Source organism: Uloborus diversus, chromosome 1 (genome assembly GCF_026930045.1).
Source record: "Uloborus diversus isolate 005 chromosome 1, Udiv.v.3.1, whole genome shotgun sequence".
Lineage (NCBI taxonomy): Eukaryota > Metazoa > Arthropoda > Arachnida > Araneae > Uloboridae > Uloborus > Uloborus diversus.
The window spans coordinates 14,085,031-14,105,382 of record NC_072731.1 but is presented as its reverse complement, the minus strand read 5'-3'; the positions used below and the strand labels follow the sequence as shown (position 1 = coordinate 14,105,382).

General features: G+C 33.7%; 2 protein-coding genes across 3 annotated transcripts in view; one reads left to right on the top strand and one right to left on the bottom strand.

Moving 5' to 3' along the window:
- Positions 1-15,727, bottom strand: part of LOC129228038 (cyclin-D-binding Myb-like transcription factor 1) — a 37,791-nt gene extending 22,064 nt beyond the window's left edge. Inside the window, exons 1-4 of one of the 2 annotated variants that reach the window (XM_054862669.1) lie at positions 15,652-15,699; positions 14,813-14,877; positions 12,253-12,513; positions 9,284-9,409 (exon numbers count right to left, since the gene is read on the bottom strand). In XM_054862669.1, coding sequence (XP_054718644.1) covers positions 9,284-9,409; positions 12,253-12,505 — 379 coding nt within the window. In that variant the 5' untranslated portion in view covers positions 12,506-12,513; positions 14,813-14,877; positions 15,652-15,699. Of the gene's footprint in view, positions 1-9,283; positions 9,410-12,252; positions 12,514-14,812; positions 14,878-15,651 lie in introns of both variants that reach the window. The other variant, XM_054862678.1, reaches the window with a different exon arrangement.
- Positions 15,728-16,300: 573 nt separating this feature from the next.
- Positions 16,301-20,352, top strand: part of LOC129234435 (TBC1 domain family member 22B-like) — a 32,707-nt gene continuing 28,655 nt past the window's right edge. The window contains exons 1-2 of the mRNA XM_054868435.1: positions 16,301-16,467; positions 16,779-16,826. Coding sequence (XP_054724410.1) covers positions 16,397-16,467; positions 16,779-16,826 — 119 coding nt within the window. The 5' untranslated portion in view covers positions 16,301-16,396. The remainder of the gene's footprint in view (positions 16,468-16,778; positions 16,827-20,352) is intronic.

The following is a 20,352-nucleotide window of genomic DNA, read 5'->3' as shown; positions in this document are numbered from 1 at the left end:
GTAGTATAGACCTCCTGGTCCATATAATAGTTTTTAAAAATAAATTCCTGCTAAAATTTAATTACGCATTACATAAACAATTTTGTTTGTGTCAAAAATTTTACAAAAAAATTATTTTTAAAATTAAAAATAAATAAATAAAATGTATGATTAATCAAGTTGGAATTAAAACAAATAATAAAATCCCTCTAATGCGGACACTAACAGGACAATTTTTTTTGTCCGCAATAGAGAGGTGTCCGCAGGACAGGGGTTTAATAATGTTATTTTCATTGGAACTGGGGAATTAAAAATTGTCCGCATAAGAGGGGTGTCCGCCTTTGAAGGGTGTCTGTTAGGAGGGGTTTCACTGTATACCAATCATAGTTCTAGTCCGCCAAACATAAATAATTCTTAAAAGCAGATAAAACAAATGTGCAGAAACACTGCGGACACGTGTTTCTGCCCCCCTCCCTTTCTGTTACAAGGAAAGTCTTTTTCAGTGCATAACATGTGAGTTAAAGAATGCAAAGACATTTGACAAAAAAATCTGACTTTTGTCGGATGCCTTTAAATCCACGTGTACGAACGATGGAAAGAGCAGCACGGGTTTTGAACAACTTTATTGGAAAGACAAAACATCTACACTGAAGGTTACATCAATGTTGCTAGTTACGCGCGTGCGCACTGTTGCATCGTTGCGCACTCTGGTGGTGGGTTGAATGAATTTAGGGCTGAACATGCCGCCCACCTTGAAATATTATTTCAACATATGCAAACAATATGGATTAAAAGTATGCTTTAATTAGTGTTTAAATAGGTAAGAGACATAATTTTGTGATGTTTCTCTTGAATACACCATCTGATGTTTTCACAGTGACTACCCTAACCATATTGTCACTGCCAGGGTGTAACTGAGTCACTCGGCACATTTTCCATTTAGTAGGAGGCAAATTGTCTTCTTTCAAAAGACACAGATCATTTATTTGAAGATTTTTTTTTGGTAATAACCATTTTGGTCTCTGTTGTAATCTACATAAATATTCCTTATGCCATCGTTTCCAGAATTGTTGAACCATTTTCTGAATAATTTGCCACCTGGTTAAATGCGAAATGTTGGAGTCAATATAACTTGGTTCAGGAATACTTACTAATGGTCTACCAATAATGAAATGACCAGGCGTTAATGCTGACAGGTCATTGGGATCACTAGACAAAGCTGTTAATGGTCTAGAATTAAAACAAGCTTCAATTTGGGTTAAAAGTGTTTCAAATTCTTCATAGGTTAATTTTATATCCCCAACAACACGTTTTAAATGAAATTTTGTAGATTTTATGCCTGCCTCCCAGAGACCACCCATGTGTGGAGCTCCTGGAACATTTAAATGCCAATTAATACCCTTTTCAGATAAAAAATTATTAACATTTTCATTGTAACTCTTAGTCTTAGCGAGCTTTTCAAATTCCATGAGTTTACGTTTTGCGCCAATAAAGTTAGAACCACAATCACTATATATGTCACTGCATTTCCCTCTGCGAGAAATAAAACGTTTCAGAGCTGCAATGAACGCGTCTGCTGAAAGATCAGTAACTAACTCTAAGTGAATAGCTCTAGTGATAAAACAAACAAAAAGAGCAATGTATGTCTTGAATGTTTTAGAGCCTCGTCCTTTAGCTGCTTTGATTTGGAACGGGCCTGCATAATCTACACCACAACGAGAAAATGTAGGAGCAGGAGAAATGCGTGTGGGTGGCAAATCACTCATCATTTGATTGGTTACAGTTGCTCGAATTCTGCAACATTTAACACACTTTCTTATAAAATGCCTAATGATATCCTTAGCACCAATAATCCAGAACTGTTCTTGAATACATGATAGTAAAAGTTGTGTACCAGCATGCAATAGATTTAAATGATAGTGTTTAATAATGAGATCAGTTAAAATATGTTTCTTTGGAAGTAAGATGGGATGTTTTTGGCTGTATGCGACGTTTGCATGTCGCAAGCGGCCGCCCACCCTCAAAATTCCTGAAGCATCGAGATAAGGATTGAGAGCTAAAATTTTGCTTCTACAAGATAAAGTTTGATTTTTGTTAAGTGCATTGATCTCATTAATAAACTCTGAATTTTGTACAAGTTTAATTAAAACACACATAGCATTATTAATTTCTATTGTCTTTAAAAATCCGGAAATCTTATTACGTGAATTTTTACAGTTGTGAATGAATCTTAAGCAAAGAGCTACAACACGTTTAAGGGTAGAAAGGGATGAATAACGGTTAAACAAAGTATTACTTCTGATGTATTATTGATTGCAGTTGTTGATTGTATCGTATGCAAACGTTCCTCTGGCACAGGCTCTGGGATTGGAGGTGTTGGTGCACTTACCTGTAGAGGCATAGGTTCATGTAAAAAACTTGGTCCTGTAAACCATGATGAACTCAGTAGCGCTGATGATGACATGCCACGACTGGCGTGATCAGCTGGGTTTAATTCACTACTTACGAAGAACCACTGGGTCGGTGATGAGAGATTTTGGATTTTAGCCACCCTGTTGGCTACAAAGGTTTTCCACTTGCTTGAGTGAGATGCTAACCAAGAAAGAACAATATTAGAGTCTGTATAGAACTGCGTGTGTGCTATGTTGGTATTCAATGCTTTGCAGGTAAAATCCATTAATTTTGTGAGTAATAGAGCACCGCAAAGTTCCAACCTTGGAATGGAAACGGTTTTGAGTGGAGCTACTCTGGTTTTTGATATTACGAGCTGCACATTTGTTTTTTCATTCTCTTCAGTAGAACAGGAGTAAATAACTGCTGCGTACGCCTTTTCCGATGCATCACTGAAGCCGAATAATTTGAGTTCATTGCTATCACCAGTCGACAAAAATCTTGGAATTTCGATATCTTTTACAGACATCATGTCTTCTGCAAGTTCTGTCCATTCGCGTGCGATGTCTGGGGGAACGTTTTCATCCCATTGCACTTGATATTTCCACATTTTTTGCATCATGATTTTAGATTTGATTGTGATGGGTGACAACCATCCAAGAGGGTCAAATGTTCTGGCGATGGTTGAAAGAAGTGTTCGTTTTGTCAAAGTACTTTCTAGAGGTGTGGTGTTTACTTTGAACCGGAATGTGTCTGATGCTGGATGCCACAGGACACCTAATGTTTTGACAGTCTCATCACTATCTATGTTCAACGCGGTCTTTGAAGAACGTAAATCTGAATCAATCGAATTTATGAGCTCTTCACTGTTGGATGCCCATTTTCGTAGAATGAAGCCTGCACTTGATAGCATGTGCATCAATTGTTTCTGCAATTCAATAGCTTCTGAGATTGACTTGGCTCCAGACATTAAATCGTCAACGTAGAAGTCCATGATGGCTGCTTTGGAGGCCATTGGAAATTGATCTGCTTCTTCCACTGCCAATTGTTGTAGACATCTAACAGCAAGGTACGGTGCTGAAGCTGTGCCGTATGCTATTCTTGTTAGACGAAAATCTTGAATTGGCTCCAACGATGAATTGCGCCAGACTATTCTCTGAAAGTCTGCGTCTTGTAGGATAATTTGTCTGTACATTTTTTCTATGTCTGCAGTCATCGCTATTTTGTAAGTTCGAAAGCGAAGAAGTAATGTAGTGAGATCACTTTGTAGCTGTGGTCCCACCATTAAATTGTCATTAAGAGATATACCGCTGGATGATTTTGCAGAACCATCAAAAACAACCCGAAATTTATCTCCGGTTTTATTGGGAACTGCGTGGTGAGGGAGATAAAAGCTGGAAGTTGCCGGAACATCAATTTCGTTGTCTGGAATTAGTTCCATATGTTTTAAGTCCTGATAATCTTGCATGAATTTGTGGTAATGTTTTGAGAGGGATTGATTTTTAACAAACCTACATTCTATTTGTTGTAGCCTATGCACGGCTATGTCTCGAGACGATCCGAGTTCATTGATTGTTTCACGGAACAGTAGTTTCACCACAAATCTGCCAGTAGAATCACGGGAGAATGTTTGTTTAAAATGGTTCTCACATGCGGCTTCCTCTTCCGTATAAGGATTTGTTTCTGAAATTTCTTCCAATTTCCAGAACTTGTCTAGCTCATACTCAATGGCATTATACTCGAAACTTGCATGATTGGAAATTACAGTTTGTGATTTGGAATTTGACTTGCTTTCAGTTTTTCCTAGAATCACCCATCCGAAAATGGATTCTAGAGCGACTAATGATTGTCCTGGGACTTTTGTCTGTCCGCTAAGCATTATTTCATTAAATACATCTGCACCCAGCAGTATGTCTATAGGGCCCGGTTGATGGCAATTTTTGTCTGCCAGTTGTAAGTGTTTGAAATTACTTAAGACGGATGCATCCACTTGATATTGGGGAAGGTCACAAGTTATTTTAGGTATAATGAACGCTTCTGCTGTGATAGTAGCAATTTTGTAAAATAGTGATGTGATTTGTATTTGAACTGAACCTGTAACTTTGCCCACTTTCTGTGAACTCAAGCCATCTACGCTTATGTTTATTCGATTGCGTTTTAATCCCAGAAAATTTACACAACTTTCCCGGATAAATGTGCCCTGACTAGCAGAATCGATCAGCAGTCTGAAAGTGTGTGAAATGCCATTGATGTCTTTGACATAAACAACTGCAGTAGGTAATAGCACACATTGTGTGTTTGGAACAACTGTGCTATTGCTACTAATAGTTGAAAGCATTTCATTTTCTGTTTGTGTTTGAGATTTTGTTTCATTTGTGTTTTTCGCGCACAATAATGTGTTATGTGGCTGAGAACAATTTTTGCAATTTCCCGCTCGACATTTTTCAATTCGATGAGTTTTATTTGATTTCAGACAATTAGCGCATAAGTTATTTCTTTTCACTACGTTCCATTTTTCCTTCAAGGGCAGCTCCAAAAAAGTATTGCACTTAAATAATCCGAAATGAGACTCACTTTTACAGAAAACGCATATGTTAGCAACCACTTGAGCTGAATGAACTGATTTATGGGTTTTCTGACTTCGAAAGGATCCCCCGCTCTCATAGTTTACATTGAATTTCTCCTTTCTGGCCTCCCTTAACGCTAAAGACGCTAAAGCATCTGCTCTGCTTAGTGTGAAAGATTTGAACTCATCGAATGAAGGAAATTTTTTCGCATGTTCTAGCGTCCAAACGCGAAGTGTTTCTGAATCTAGTTTTCCTTTTAATAGGAAAATAATAATTGTATCCCAATGCTCTACAGGCTGTTTTAGGATTTTTAATGTATCTATGCATTGTGATGTAGTGTCAATTAATTTCCGTAACCCTGAGGCTGATTCCTGTTTTAATATAGGTTGAGAAATTAATTTGTTTAAAGCTGCATTTATGATTTCTGATTCGTTTTCATAACGATCAGTAAGCGCCTTCCACGCCCTTTCATAATTTTCATTTGAAATTTGAATCGATTGTAACAAAGTAGCTGCTTCACCCTTAACAGAAAGTTTAAGATACTGTAATTTTTGACAGTTACTTAATGATTGATTGTTTCCTACACTTGCTAAAAATAAATCACGAAATGAAATCCAATCAAGATAATTAGAAGTAAACACTGGTAACTCTACACGCGGAAGTTTTAAGCTATTGACATCTGAATTTACTGTGTTTTGAGATATATTTAAATTAATGTCGTTAACAGTGTTATCGCTTACACATTTCTTTTGTTCATTTTTTAAAGTGATTTTTAACTCATCTAATTTTGAAAGCAATTCATGCATTTCTTGTTCATATTTATCAAATTCTGTGTCTAAACAAGTTGTTAGAATTTCATCATTTAAAGTATTTATCTCACTATCTAAAGAAATAGCACTATTTTCGAATACTTCTATATCAGACAGAGAAATACCCTTGACTTGCGAATTCTTTACTTGGGTAGTTAATCTAGTTAGCTTACCTTTTATTATTTTTTTTCTCTTTAAAAGGGGCTCCATGTTAAGGACGTGACCTTCCTCAATGAGTGCGATGCTTGTTTCGTCTTTTGCTTTACTCGTTCAAGAGTGATGAATATGAACTGCTTGTTTTATAACAGTTTGCACGTTGACTGCTACACATCATCCTAAACTTGATTGACTATTGCTCCGGCTCGACGGACCATGTACGAACGATGGAAAGAGCAGCACGGGTTTTGAACAACTTTATTGGAAAGACAAAACATCTACACTGAAGGTTACATCAATGTTGCTAGTTACGCACGTGCGCACTGTTGCGTCGTTGCGCACTCTGGTGGTGGGTTGAATGAATTTAGGGCTGAACACCACGAGCTCCCATTTTGTGCATTGAAAAAGGAATTCCTTGTAACGCCAAAACACATGTCTGCAGTGTTCATGCACTGTGCTTTTAACGTTGTTTTGTTTCCTTTTATTTTTTAAGCAAAGGTATTTTTATATTTTTTATAACTAATTTTTGTTTGTAGCAAAAATCCATTTTTAATATAAAAATTCCATATTTTCTATACTTACCTTTTTTGCATAATTTCTAATAAAAAGTTTTATTTACTTTGGAGACATTAAAATCAAGATTTATTCCATTGAAGCATTACAAACTGCATTACTCTCAAAATTTAAATTTGACTTACAAATTTTAATTGTAAATGATTGCAGAATATAATGCTTGCTCTTTTTTTTAGACATTTTAGTATCTGTCTTGGACAATATTCAATTTTTTGCAACTACTCGGTATTGGCCGAGTTTCTGATCAGAATTTGGCCGAGTACCGAGTACTCGGCAAATTGGCCGAGTAGGCCGAGTACCGAGTAGTTACCGAGTACTCGGTACGTCTCTAATAAAAATTGTTAGTGTCTATATTTTTAAGTAAGACTTCAAGTTATTAATACACATTATTTTACTGAAGGATCAACATTAAAGTCCTCAGTTCCATTGGTAATACATGAAGGACAGTAAGGTATTTTCTTCCTACTTTCACAGTAAAAGTCAGAGAAAGAAGCATGAAAGAAGGCTTAATACATCTTGAAAATATGGCAAAAAGAAAAAAAAAAGTCAAAAAATAAAATAATAAAATAAAAATCGATAAATTAAAAATTGAACAGTAGGGTATTGAGATGGGGAAAATATTTGTCAGTCTGTCTGTCCCCCCCCCCCCCAATAACTTTTGAGTGACTAGCCCGATTCGAACAATTTTTTTTTGTTCGAAAGATGTCGGTGAGGACACCTTGTTCCTATATTTCACTTTTTGATTTGAACTATTTTTTGTTCAATTTTGAATAGTTCAAATTCCTTAACATTAGCACCTACGAGGAAACTGAAAGTCAATATAGATTCTGCACTTGAAGGCATATTTACTTCAAACAAATTTTGTTGGAAATAGCTCGACGACAAATTCCCAACTCCGACTCGGAGAATTTTGGGACACCTGACTCTGACTCCTTTGCCCGACAACTAGTCGAACTCTCAACTCCCCGACTTTGACTCTGACTTCGTAGCTTTGGTTAAAATTTATACACGGAGGAAAAATGACTGACTCCGATTCTTGGATATTCGACTCCTTCATCCCAATATAAGTCTGACTCCGACTCTGCAAACATTGGCAAAGTTGCGTACTCTAAGGGAAATGACCGATTCCAACTCAGAGTCTTTGAATTAATTACCTTTGGCTTTTGAATTTGACTCTTTTATCCTCAAATGAGATTGACTCCGACTCCGCAGCCATGCTTTTGACTGTGAAATAATTAGTTAATATGACTTGTTTTTATTTTCACTCTAAAATTTTAATTTATGTATTCAGTTTTTGGCAGATAAACTCGAAGTCCTTTATGTTTCTACATTAAGATATGTGCAGACGATTTTTTTTTTTTTTTTGACATTAAAAATTATTTCTTTAAGTTGACATTTTATGGTTTTTATTTGTTTTGGAAAGTACATTAATTCATTTAATTTTTTTTTTTTTGGCAACAGGGGAAAAACAAACCCTTTTTTTTTTGATATGATGTATTTAGTTTAATGAGCTTATTAATTTTTCTTTCTTTTTGAAAGCGGTTAAAGATATATATTTTTTTTTTTAAATGGAAAAAAGTGTATTAGCTGCTTTGTTTAAAAGGTGCTGCTATTTCATTTGTTTGTTTATTCATTTATTTTTTATTTTGCACATCTAATTCTTTAGATAAGTGAGGCATATTTTATTCCTAGAAATCAGCTTAAAATATTAAAAATTTATGTTTAAAACAATTTGCGATTTTAGCTATTTTTGAGAATATTGATCAGATACTAGAAAGTAGATAGTATACGGCAAAGTAGGCTTGTTTAGTTCTAGATGGAAATTCTTGTTAAAAGTAGAAATTTAATGCTCAAACATTTAAGGCAAAGGTTTAGAAGATTTTTATAGATACCATATAATAAGTCACATTTATTATAATTGGAATACATTGAAAATGCACTGAAAATTGTCCAAAATAACCACTTCTTGTTACATGGGCAGTTGGTGATAAAAAGAAGATTGTTAAGTGAATGTTTTTTTTTTAATGATGCATAAATCATAAGTGCTAAAAAAATTAAGTAAGACTGAAATGAATTATTGATAAAACAGAGAGAGTCATTTTAGAGTCTCAGCTTGAACAATTAATAAGGTTTCTTTTTAACGGTAATATATTAGAGTAACCATAAAGTAGGTAAAGGTAGAAATTAGTAGGAAAGGTTGTAAAGGTAGAGATTTGGTGTTAAAATATTTAAGGCCTTTTATTAAAAAGCCTTAAATATTTTAACACCAAATTAAAATTTATAGATGCTAATAAATGATAATACACATCCATTATAATTGAAATACATTAATTAAGAGTCTTATTGTAAACTGAGAAAGAAGACTCATTTTGTTTTGGCAAAAAAACGACGCACTTGGAACAGCTTACCGGAAGAGACGGTAATGAGCAACGGGGTGGATTGCTTTTAAGAGGGCCATTGACCTTCATTGGACAACTGACTAGGATCAGCCTAGCTGGGCCCAGAGCCTGTTGCTGGTCGTCACATTTGTATTTATATATTTGCCACAGTGTTAATGGTGTTCAAACTTAGATTAAAGATCAAACTTAGGATCCAAATTATACTGGAAAATTTTGCTCTATAAAATATTGACTACTTCAGAAGATGCTTGTTCAAAAAAAAAAAAAAAAAAGAAAAAAGAAAAGAAAGAAAGAAAAAAAAAACATTCAAAAACTGTGCTAAAATATTTCATTTTTAATAAAGAAAGGTCATTTAACAGTATAGAGCATTTACCATCAACATACTCTAACTAAGATAAGAAAAAAATACCTTGCAATGCCAAGATATAAGTTTGGCCATCTTGTTCAATGCAGAGCCGTTTACTAAGAGGTTCAGGATTGTCAGCTGGATGAAATGTAGAAATTGGCAGTTTTTGCTCATTCAGGAATCCAGCTCCTATCACAAAAGAGTTAAGAGATTTTTAAATGTTTACAACTTTGTTAACAATATAAATCATTTCTCCAATAGAAAAAGAAACATGCAATAGAAAATTGAGTTTTTGCTTTTTATCACAACCAGGTTGAAAACACATATAGATTGCCAAGTACAGAAATTTCAAATTCAGTAATCTTGCATGTTTGCAGTTACTAATTTGGTTCAGCTGATGCATTTTTTTAAAATTTTATCTCCCAGTGGGTTGTTAAAGAAAATGCATCAAATGAGCCAAACTTGATCACAACAACATGTTAGTATGAGGATTTTATTAGACATAATATTTATCAGTGGATTCATTACTTGGGGGGGGGGGTCCACTCCAGGGGTCACTCATCTAGGGGTCACACCCGAAGTGGAATTGCAAGTTTTGGGAAAATATGTAGCTAAAATGCATTTTTAAGACTAAAAAATTTGAAAATTTTCTGGGGGGAAACCCCAGACCCCCATTTTTATTTGTTTTTTTCTAATTAGTCCATGTAAAATTTGGTTATAACAAAAATAAAGTTATTACTAAAAATTGCATGAATTTCATGTTTACATATATTTTTTTTCCTTTGCATCTATAGAGGGGGGGGGTGACACCACAAATTAACGCTCCGGGTGTCATTCATGCCAGGTACGCCACTGTATTTATTATCTACAAATTTACCCACATACACAACTGAAGCATGATTACTTTTGGACAAACATAGTCAAATCTGCCTATCTTGAAAACCTCTATCTGCCAAAATTTTGCAATTGGCCTGCATTTGCAGATGCTTTTTTCCCCCATGTTTGCCTCAAATAATTTTTTGAAAAACCTCTATATCTCAAATTCCTGCTAAAGTGTCATTTTTGAAATACATCTCGAATGATCTTTATCAACAGCAGAACTTGGAAATAAAAATCATTCTTTCTAATATCAGCACTCATGTAGTCCTCATGCAAACCAGGGAAAACATTGTACAAAAAATAAGTTTTCTAAGAATTCCTCCATGATCGATAATAATAGCCAATATGTATTAGATTAAAATTGATTTTCAATAAAAAAATATTGTTCAAAAATTTACTAAAAAAGCGCAGAGCCTTTTTAAATGACCCGATAATTGCAAAAGGATCTCAGCTCCGACTTCATCCTAGTTGCTTGTTTTAGTGACTTTATCAAACCTTCTATTTCTTAAAACCTCCTTATCTTGAGTTTCCCTTCTGTACCAGGAAATTCGAGATAGACAGGTTCAATCCTATTACATATTTAACCTTTAATTGATTCTGAGTTGGGATTACAAGTACCGGACCAAAAATTCAATACCAGTATTCAGTATTTTCAAAACGTGATATCGGAATACTGGTATTTGAAATTTAAAAAAAAAAATGCTTGAAAATATATTGTTTCGTTGCTGCCAATTTTTTGCAAAAATTGTATTATTGACGAAAACGTATTGTGCACAGATATAAAATGAAGGATCAAATGTCATAATAAAAAATAAATAATAGTAAAAAACATAATGCATCTATTGAATCATCTCTAAGCCCGGAACTCATTTTAGAGCTCAACTTTCCGACAGTTGAAAATCCTCTTTCTGAATTCACGCAGGTCAGTGGTTCCTGCTAACAATGCGCAATACACCACTTTTAATTGTCTAGAAGTCCTTCATCTTCAAACAATTTGGTCTCTTGTGTGTTACGTGTGGATAAACCTTTTAGTGTGTTTCTCTTTGTATTGTGTGTATTATTACTTTTTAAAAATTTATAGCTAGTTTAAATTTCTTTCCAACAGATGATACTTTTCCAATATTACTATAATTTTTTCTTAAGCAGGAGAAGTTTGTGTTTGCTTTTTATAAGCTTTTTACTATGAAATTTATGATAAGCTCAACTAAATTTGATCTTGTTAGTTTTCCTTATTCGTTTTCACTTTCTTTTCTTTTACAATTATAATTATGTAAATACCTGAAAATATGCTCCAATTGCTTATGCTTTACCTTTGCAAATTTTCGAGCCACTTTATAACTTCTAAATACTATCTTGCCAAATAAAAGGCAAATAGCGAGACAGGACAACAAACCAATACTGGTGACAACAAATTAAAATTTGTTATGCTAACAAGATTTTTTTTTTTTTGTCAAAATTTAGTACAGTTGAAACAAATAATCAAAAAAGAAATCAGAAAGTATCAATTCATGGGATGGTTGGAATTAGAATAAATCGTTCATAGGACTCAAAATTAAATTTCACAAAATTGAAGGCGAGTGATCAGGGAAATGGAAAAAATAAAAATATGGTGCATAAAAGTGCACGAAAATACAATTCATCTCACCGTCTAGTAAGGACAATATTATTTTGCAATCTTTCTGCTATTTATGTTTAATGATATTCTATTATTTTGTGCTTTTTAAAACAAATTTTTAATAGATTGATTTTGGTTCTGTATCATGGTAAAAGAAATGTACATTTAAAATACAAGTAGATATTTAAAAAGTTAAAATGAAAATTCTTTAATTGAAACTTTTTTTTTTTTGCATCTAGTAATGAAAATACCGGTATTTTACCTCAGCAAATACTAGTATTACAAAATTGTAAAATTGCTCGAAATACCGGTAGTCAGTATACTGGTATTGCAATCACTAATTCTGATAATATAAGTTAGTTATATTGTTTTCAGAGAAAAAGAATTCCACTAGACTGTATTGAAATATCTAGGATCAGCCTAGCTAGGCCCAGAGCCTGTTTCTGTTTGTCACATTTGTATTTGTATTTGAAGTAAAACTTGAAAATATAATACTTTAGAAAGAGAATTAAAAAAAAAAAAAAAAAAAAAACTGTACCTGCATTAGTTATAACAACTAGCTCTGATGACACTTGTAAGCCAGTGGGCACACAACTTTGAACTGTTAGAGGTAGTTTCATGTTTATATTTGCAAAATTACTCTGAAAGGCACTTTCAAGTTCTTCAGCATCAGACTTAAGATCATCATTCAAATCCAGCTGTACTTCAGCATCAACTACATTTGGCTTTGTTGGTTGAGAATCAAGCGAAGAGTCACACTGTAGACTGTTTTCATTTTCAGGTGAATCCATACACCAGCCTTTAAATATTAAAAAAAAAAAAAACTATTATTGCAACTATTTTTTGGTACAGCAACCATTTTTTTTAGGAGGACAAACTTAACTTTGGGTTAGAAATTAGTTCACAGGAAGAAAAACAAAGAATAGTTTTTAGGGTCATTCTCAGCAGATTGATATTTGAAGTGGTGTTCTGCAAGGTTTGGTTTTAGGGCCATTGCTGCTTCAATGATAAATACAAATAAAAAAGTGACGACCAGCAACAGGCTCTGGGCCCAGCTAGACTGGTTCCTAGTCAATTTACAATCCCCAGTGAAGATCAATGGCCCTCTTAAAACTATCTACTTCCGTGCTCATTAAAAACCTCTTCCGGTAAGCTGTTCCAAGGTTCCACTACCCTGATATAATAATAATTTTTCCTAATATCCATGTTAGCCTGAGATTTAAATAGCTTAGAACAATGACCCCTTATCCTGTTTTCAGTACTAAACTTCAGCCCCGTAACATCTTGCATTCTAATAAATTTAAACAACTGAATCATGTCCCCTAAGGCTCTTCTTTGCTCAAGACTGTACATTTTTAGCCTTCAAAGCCTGGAATCATAGTCTAAATGAGAAAGTCCATTTGTTAGCCTTGTAGCCCACCTTTGAACCCTTTCCAATACATTAATATCTTTCTTAAGGTAAGGAGACCAAAACTGAACAGCAAACTCCAAATGAGGTTTTACCAAACTTCTATATAAGAGCAGAAGAACTTCTTTAGATTTGTTTGAAATAGCTATGCTTTGTTACTAGCTATGCTACACTGTTGGCTGAACTTTAAATCCTGACTTATTAAGACGCCCAGATCAGTAAGTTTTTCTGCCTGACTAAGCACTTGACATTTTCCAACATTAACAGCCATACCCCATTTATCAGCCCACTCCGTAATATGATCTAGATCCTCTTACAGCTGATTTGCTTGTTCTTCATTTTCTACACTCCCCATAACTTTGACATCATCAGCAAAACAATTCATGTTCCCAGAAATATTTTTATAAATATCGTTCATAAAAACAATGAACAAAACAGGCCCTAACAGTTATCCTTGAGGAACCCCGCTTAAAACCTCACTCCAATTAGAATAATTTCCCCTTACAACTACCCCTTGTTTTCTTCCGGTCAGCCAGTTTTTTACTCAAATGAAAGTTTTCCCTCCTATTCCTATATCAGCTAATTTGCTAAGTAGAGCAACATGCGGTACCTTATCGAAAGCTTTTTGAAAGTCTAAAAGCTTTCGAAATCAAAAAGCTTTTGAAAGGCTTTTAGGAAACTTCATATATTTTGCAGACAATGTCAAAGTTATAGAGATTGTTGACAGTGAAGAATAAGTACCGCTAATTAGGGCCCTGCTATACCATCGCAGAATCTTTGATCCCCCCCCCCCCCCCCATCGTTGGGGAAAATCTTGAATCTGCCTCCTTACCCATCTTCCTTCAAGTTTTTATATCGCGTTTTAATGCATAAACTCCAGATATAGGAGAAATTTACCATCGGGCATTACACTACACCCCTGGTTATGAAAAAGAAAAAAAAATATTAATTTGGAGCACATTAAATCAAGAGTTACCAGTTGCAGCAAAAATTTTAAAAAAAAAATTAATGATACAAAAACATACAAATTCAAGGACAGCACAGACATGAATAACATGTGAAATGCCAGTGATAAAAAATGAACAATTTCAATCTTCAAGATTTCTTCATGTGGAATTTCTCCGCAACAATAATAAGCTCTATTTAAATATTCTTTGTTTCTTATGTTTTACAAATTGGGGAAGTTCTTACTGATTCTGAAATGAACCACAGAAGACAGTACTATTTTCTGCAAATATTTAAATTAATTGTTTTCTCATTAATCTATAAAATCATGAATATATAATGAACAGAAATAAATTATGCATTGAACACTCAAAGCATAACTTATTTTACCTCACACTAAGGGATAAAATAAATAAACCATTGACAATATATTTTAATGCCGACTTTTGACCACTATCTTTCCCGTACTAATTTGCTTTTCAGAAATATTTCACTTAAAAGGTGATAAGGAACGCATGTACGTATCCCATGCTTTTCTTTCACTGGTTTTATTGATGCACCTTTTGGCAAACAGGCAACTTGGTCCCAGGAATAAAACTTTTTATAATCATGTAATGCAAGTTTGGTTAATTAACAAACAAATTATTTTTTTTTCTAAACAGTACTTCGTTAATGAACTAATATGCTGGAAAATGCCATAATATAGACTATAATTAAGTAATTAAAGAAAAAATAGTTTGCTCACTTCATGTTCATCTTTTTCTTCACTAATATCAAAAAAGGTACAATTCTTAAGTTTATTATATTTTCCTACATGAAACACAAAGGTAAGTTGAAATAAAACTATTCATTTAAAACAATTGTCATATCAGACCTAGTACATGAACTGATAAATAAATTTTAACAATCACTCGCAAACACACATAATTTGTATGTAATGGATTTGTAAGATTAAAAAAAGATCTTTACCCTGAAATAATTAATATTTTAACTGTGAGGAACTTAAAAAAAATTAATTTCACAAGAAATTCCTGGCTATCAAAATAAATACCCTTAAATTTCTCTTAATTTTTTTCTGGAAATTTGAATTCATAACACTCTGAGAGGGGGGAAAAATTGGTCGATTTTGCTTGACAATTGATTTTAGGGTTTTCGAACTATGTGCTACGTTTCTTAAACAAAACAAAGATCTGGCTACTAATTCAAAAATGATACCTAAAACTGGATACAAACACAAAACAACAATACCCTAAGTAAAAAGATTACATAGTCTGCAGCTAGTTGTTTAATACGTTAGAAACGTTTTCAGAAAAGGAAAAATACGACAGTTAAAAAAAAATTGATATTCTAATTGAATTTTAAAGATGGTAAAATGTAAGAAACTCTGAAACCGTGGATGAATGGAAAATATATTAAAGTTATTTCCAAAAATGAAACTTTTTTATTTAAATTCAATGCTTTGTGACCATGAAAATTGTTAGTCAAAATATGTATCCATCAGTTTAGTTTTGAAAGGCTCAAAATAATTTTATTCTGGAAAATTAAATTAGCTGACATTATCTTTGCATATTTATAATCCCGTACTTTTTAAATAGCCGGTTGTTTTCGTCCGGGTACTTGACTGAAGACCAGGATGACGAATGTCAACAATTATGGCGTCATCCAAAACAAGTGCGGAATACGGAGCTGCCATTAGTTTTTTGTATATTAAGAGGAAACATTCAAACTAGATTTTATTGAGGATACATTGCTTTAATAACTCTTGATAAAAGTTGTTTTGCATTAAAAAAGTAGTCAAAACTTTAAAATAATTTGATTTTTTGAATTCCCTACTATGGCGGTCGATCGTTTCCGAACGCTTGTGGTGGCACCGGTGTGACCTGTGTCTGTTTCCGAATGTAGCCTATATATTTTCCTTTCAAAGATATTTTCCCAGAAATTCTTCATTAATATCAACAATTCCAATCAAAGTTTAGTGCTTACATTCATTTTAATTTTCTGTTCAGAGTAAGCTTAAATGAGAAACTTTTATTCTTTTGAAATGAATGAATACGTAAGCTTGCGCTCAACCGGTAGCCACCGGTCACGTCAGCCAAAGCTAAACCGTTGGAGATAACGTCATTATTTGTCATGTGATCAAGCAATCGGTGAGCTACCGGTAGCTCATCGAACACAACCTATAAGAAAAAAAAAAGAAAAAATTCAGAAAATTGTGGAAACGTGACAAGCAACACCCCAACCGGTGTGACGTTATGTTGTCCTTCATCTTTCGTGTTTACTTTTCCGTCATTTACTAATATGAAAAAAACAAAATTTTGTTTTGAACAATATGAAAAATTCTCATGATGATTCTGATAGCAAATCGAATTTTTGGAAAAAAACTGAAAATGTTCCTGGCAGGTATTTTATCTATTTTTTTCTTATGAACGTGGCATGTGAAGTGATTTTGACTTAAAATGTACAATTTTATTTAAGTTTTCAGTATTTTGTGAGAAGATAATGTTAAGAATTGTAGCAAATAAATATACAGAAACGATTTATTCCCTTTCCTCTGGATTACAGTTTCACTCACGCACTTAATATATTTAAAATCAATAAAGATCATGAGATCGAAGCTAATTGTATCACATGTATAATTAATGAAATACAGATAAATAAGTACTCATCGTTGTTACTTTATTGCTCTTAATACATTTTTGATCATCTTTCAGGCCAGTATCTAGTACCATTCATAATTTACACCTGATACGAGATTCGAAGTAAGTTGGAAAGTTCATACTATGATTTTAATCATGTATTTTTGCACTTTTCATCACTTTTCAATGCTTTGTACTTGAACCGTAATTAAAAATTTATTTCTTGACTTTAAAATATCTAGATTTCACACCAATTAAAACTATCTGATTAGAAAAAAAAATTCAAAATTTTTAAATGAATGTAGTATAGTCTGTCTAGAAATAAAATGATCAAATCAGTAGTTGTTGAAAGGTTTGAACCTGTATTTTTGACTCGACGTTAAATCCCGGTTATCACAAATTTCATTTCAACTGCGCTTGTGCGCAGACTTCGCTGATTTAAAAAATCTTGCTAAAATTAATTATAAGCATTTTAAATTTGGTAATAAATATGAGATAGCAACAGATAAAAATTAGAAATCACAAAGTTTTCTCTGATTTAGTTTTTCGGCCTCAGTAAAGATGGAATTTTGCGTCTTAATTATTAATGAATTCGGTGTCTGATTTGTCTGTACTTTTCAGGACCATTTTTAACCTCAGAAGAGCGTACTAGAATTGCAGCATCACTTGTAATACAAAGCCGAACCCTCAATCTAAGCAAAAGGGTTGTTTACGCCTAACGTAAAATATCCGTAAAAGACGGATTTCTGTATTAATATTCCAATTATTTTTGAAGTACACAACCTGTTTTACATTTATGTTAATTAAATATTTCCAAACTAATCAATATTTAGCGTCATTTTTCTCTTAAGATTATCAGTTATTCATATCCGTAGTTTCATATATTATATCACGAAATTGCTGTGAAAATATTCTAATCACATTCATTAATTTGGTGGGACTCTCGCTCAGCCTAAATATAAACAAGCCACACGAAATCTTAAAACAAAAAGCCCAAAAAGCTAAGTCCGCGCGCAAGCACAGTTGAAATGGCATATTTGTTAAAACCGGGATTTAACGTCTAGTGTATTTTTGAAAAAGGTAAAAGAGAACCTGACCTGTGAAAATTATACCTGAGAAAATGTGTAATAATTTGTTGCGATTAAAATTATTGGTTTTCGTTTCCCCTATAAAAAATTAGTTTAAAATGGAATTTTAATGCACAATTTGTCTATTTATATATATTCCCCCCTCCTCCCCCCATTATTTATTTTAAAAAACTTTCATGGGCAGTGCTAATGCTCAAGTCGTTGGGTTATCTATTATGAAAGAGTTTTATGCAATTAATATGAAAGACATTTGAGTTTTCGAACAACATTTTTTGGAAATGTTTAAATATAAACGAACATTTAAATGTCAAACCGAACTTTTCAGGGGGAGGGTGTAACCTTAAGATCCCCCCCCCCCCGTATAGGGTCCTGATATAAAATTAAAAGATTCGTGCCCAATTGGAATTTTTACATGCCTGGGCATGTCAGGCTATATAATTTTTGAGCCATGCCACGAACCAAGATGTTCGAACTACAAAAAGGACACCATACTTGAAAAAGCCCCGTTAAGTCTAAACCGAACCAACCCTGCTTATAGCATAGGCTGTAGGCATAGATTAAGGTAATTAGGTCTTTGTAGTAGTAAAATAAATTTGTTACTCTGGTGCTGGCTATTTTGTATTCCTTTTCCTGCTTTAGACAAAAGAAAGAAGGTTCTCCCTACATCTAGACAGAAACAATTGTTACATGTAGGGCAAAATATGCTTTTTGATAGAATGACTACTCAGGCCTGTCATTTTCTCCCCCCTCCCCTCACTGGCTTTGTGAAATTAATATATTTGCATATATGTGGGCATGGTTTATGTTATTTTTTGGCTTAATATACATTGAGCCAATAGCACAGCCAGAAATACCTTCTGCAAAGGTTTTTTTTTTATCAAAAATACTTTCTGAAGGTTTTTTTTTACTTTTATTTTATCAAAATAGTCCTTTCATATGCATTAACTGCTGTATTAGAATTAACATTTATGTTGAAACTAATGTCTCTGGCGAATTTTTTTACCCCAAAATCTCCCTTTGCTGCGACTGCATTGAGCACATACCCTTTGACCTTTGTGGAAAAATATGAAATGATGGGCCTGGCTCTACTCCGTTTGATAGATTAAATTTAATTTTGAAGTTTTTGAGATTTTAGTATTTATATTTTTTTAGAAACTGTTTGATGCATTTTGCCCCCTCCCCTTCCCCCACACGCAGAAAAATGCGCCCCTTATACTGATGCTGTTGCATTTGATAGAGTTAATATAATTTAAAATATTGGAGAAATTTTTCACAATTGAAGTATTGATATCTTTCATAGACTGCCAAATCCATTTACGAGTCACCTCCGAGAAGGGTGTCACTGGGGCTACTGTTGCATGATGGCATGAATGGAAATGTGAAAGAAAACTCATATTGTGTGTGTGTGAGAGAAGAATACTTGGTGTGAATGAATGATAAATTTCAATTTTACTGTACAGTACTTACATTTTTTGACCTCTTCCAATCAGGATAAAAAATATGATGATAGCCTTTGCGGAAATTAGCATGAAATGTTTTTCCTTTCAAAAGCATCAGACTAACGTCTCTTCAATAGGCTCACCCGGTCTAAAAGGATTAAATGAGAGGTCATTAAAGTATAAGCATATATGTTTGCAGAAACCAGATTAGCACTTCCAAATTTTCTTGAGATGTATCCTAAAGCACTCTATCAATTGTCTCTTGAAGACTTTACGCTGCTTCAGAACAAACCACATTATGCAAAGGAGGGAAAAAACTGGTTAAACGCATCCCAGTCCTATGTTTTTAAATCAAAAACATTTGGGATACATGTTGTCCCAATCTCTACAAAGAGGTTACTGTATTATCGGGCATGCCCGAAAAAAGCGACGTTGACCGGCATGCTGGATAATTCAAGGTTTATTTTGCAACAAAGCGAAAGTAAATTTCCCCATTCAGTTCCAATCAGAAAGCAAATCACTGTAAGGAAAAAAATAATCCCGAAAGTAACCTTCTTTCAAAATAAAATTTGTATTGCATATAATATGTGCTTGTTATTTATTTTAGGTCATTATTAAGAGATTTAATTATATGCCAATAAAGTAATCAATTCAGAAGAAAATCATTGTTGCTGCAATTTGTTCATATATTTTTTTAACCCGGGAGAACTCACATCGTTTCTCTCAAACCCCGTCATTACAAAACTACGCTGCCAAAAATCACCCCTTCAAGGGAAATGAATGAGGTCCACAGTAGCTGCGTTCAAGGTGATCTACATACTGACCGCATGCTTTTTAGGAATGTACAGTCCCTTTTTTCCCCAGAAAATTCCGATTCGGGCCTCAGAGGCCCGGAGCGAGTGCTCACGCTTTTTATTTCAGATTATGAATGTAAAGGAAAAGGTTGTGAAATGCATCGCTATTTAAGCTACAAAAATGAAATGAAGAGGTTGCAGACCTTTTTAGTTGAGGTTTCAACTGATGAGAACTCCCTTTATGAAGATGATGAAGAAGTTGACACAGAACAGTATAGCGATCATCAGTCATGCTTAGAAGAAGATTCATGTATCATAAAACTTTCTT